Source organism: Sorex fumeus, unplaced genomic scaffold, assembly GCF_029834395.1.
Source record: "Sorex fumeus unplaced genomic scaffold, SorFum_2.1 ptg000094l, whole genome shotgun sequence".
Classification (NCBI taxonomy): Eukaryota; Metazoa; Chordata; class Mammalia; order Eulipotyphla; family Soricidae; genus Sorex; species Sorex fumeus.
This window is the reverse complement of record NW_026606151.1, coordinates 22,884,121-22,886,039: the sequence shown is the minus strand read 5'-3', so window position 1 is coordinate 22,886,039 and position 1,919 is coordinate 22,884,121. Positions and strand designations below refer to the sequence as shown.

Here is a 1,919-nt window from a genome sequence, read left to right as displayed (position 1 = left end):
AGGGTTTTGCTCAGTTTCTAAACATCAAGTAATATCTAAGAGAACAGCAGAACTTATTGAAAATAAGTCTCATATGCATATCACCCTCACATAAAAATTGTAAGTCACTAACCTGACTGGTTTTAAATAGCAAAGCTTAATTTATGTTACTCTCAAACTTCTTAATCTTAATCTGTTGCATTTACAACAGATTATAAAGTTCAGTTTAGGTATTTTTGATACTTTATTACCCAACAGTATATAAACACAACGTTCCCATTCAAATGTTTGTGATAATCCTTTTTGATATACTGAAATTTCCTGATAGGTTACATTGTGATTGCCCAATAGAATTTGAAATTCTTTCCCAACAAAGAATACATAAATGTCATCAACACAGATATGCTTTATTTCCCTTAAAAACCTTTCGTACGGCTGACTTAACGGCTTTATTTCTCAGGCTATAGATCATTGGATTGAATGTTGGTGGAACTACTGTATACATGACAGTGAGCAAAATGTCTGACACAGTTGGAGAGTTCGAATGAGATTTTAAGTACTCAAAGGCACCAGTAGAAAGAAATAATAAGACAACAACCAGGTGAGGAATGCAAGTGGAAAAGGCCTTGGCTCTGCCCTCAGCAGATGGCATCTTCAGTACAGAAGAAAATATGTGCATGTAGGAAAATCCAATAAAGATGATACAAAGAAATGCCCCCAAAGACAGGAAGACAGTGACACCAACCTCATAAACATAGTCATTAGAACAGGAGAGTTTCAAGATCTGAGGAATATCACAGAAGAACTGGTGAATGATGCGGGGACCACATAATTTTACGGAGAAAGTAGCTGTTGTATGCATGACTCCAGATATGGTCCCACTCACCCAGACGCCAACGACCCCGTGGACACAGGTTCTTACATTCATAATGATTTCGTAGCGAAGGGGCACACAGATGGCCACGTAGCGGTCATAGGACATCAACGTGAGCATGTACATCTCAGCACAAGCACAGAGGGTGAACACAAAGCACTGAAAAACGCATTCCCAGAAAGAAATGTTCCCACTCTGCAAAAAAGAGTTGTAAAGGTATCTCGGCACAGTCACGGAAATGTAGCAGAGATCCAACAAGGAGAGATGCTTCAGGAAGAAATACATGGGGGACTGGAGACTGTCATCCAGGGAAGTTGTGGTGATGATGAGCATGTTGCCAGTTAAAGCCAACAAGTACAGAATAAAGAACAGAGAAGCATAGAATAATTCTAGTTCCGGCTTGGTAGAAAATCCAATGAGGAGAAACCCAGTTGTCGTGAAATTAGCCATAGTGTTTGTTAACTTCTTACAGATGTTGTAGCAGATCACAGGTCCTGCATGGATGCAGTACTCTCCAAATTCTGTAGTGTTGTAAAACAATGATAAATTAAACAAACCTGTAAATTAAAAAAGTAACTATAAATCTCTTCATAAATATAAAAATATTAAATATGCGATAGTGCCTAGCAAATAATGATGATGTAAAAGTAATCCTTGTATGAACCATAATCATCAATTAACTAAAATCCTATGAATTAATCTGATATAATATATTTTGGTTGAAAATGAATATATGTCCAATTAAGATGTGTACATATACTTTTTGTCATTTAAAATAATTTTAATTTAATAAAAACCAAGAGAACTATGAATTATGAAGTAATTTTTATTAAATATATTAAGTTTTTTGTACACAATATACTCATAATCATTCGATTACTATTTTTTATGAAAAAATCTAAAATATATAATACCATGATCAAGTTTGTACATATATTCTGAAAAATAAGAGTACTTAATAGAAAAAATGGTCTGTAAGATAAAATAAGTTCATTTGCCAATTAAATAGCATTTTCATGTAATTAATGAATAATCCACTTTTAAGAAAATTTGTTCAGGTCACTGG

At 34.3% G+C, this 1,919-nt stretch overlaps 1 protein-coding gene across 1 annotated transcript; it reads right to left on the bottom strand.

The window, feature by feature from the left end:
* Positions 1-370: 370 nt before the first annotated feature.
* On the bottom strand, positions 371-1,303 carry LOC130040210 (olfactory receptor 14J1-like). Its single transcript, XM_056132221.1, has one exon. The coding sequence runs from the start codon at positions 1,301-1,303 to the stop codon at positions 371-373; it is 933 nt and encodes a 310-aa protein (XP_055988196.1).
* Between the last annotated feature and the right edge of the window lie 616 nt (positions 1,304-1,919).

Coding starts and splice junctions, on each gene's coding strand:
- LOC130040210 (XM_056132221.1), bottom strand. CDS start 1,303: ATGGCTAATTTCACGACAACTGGGTTTCTCCTCATTGGATTTTCTACC.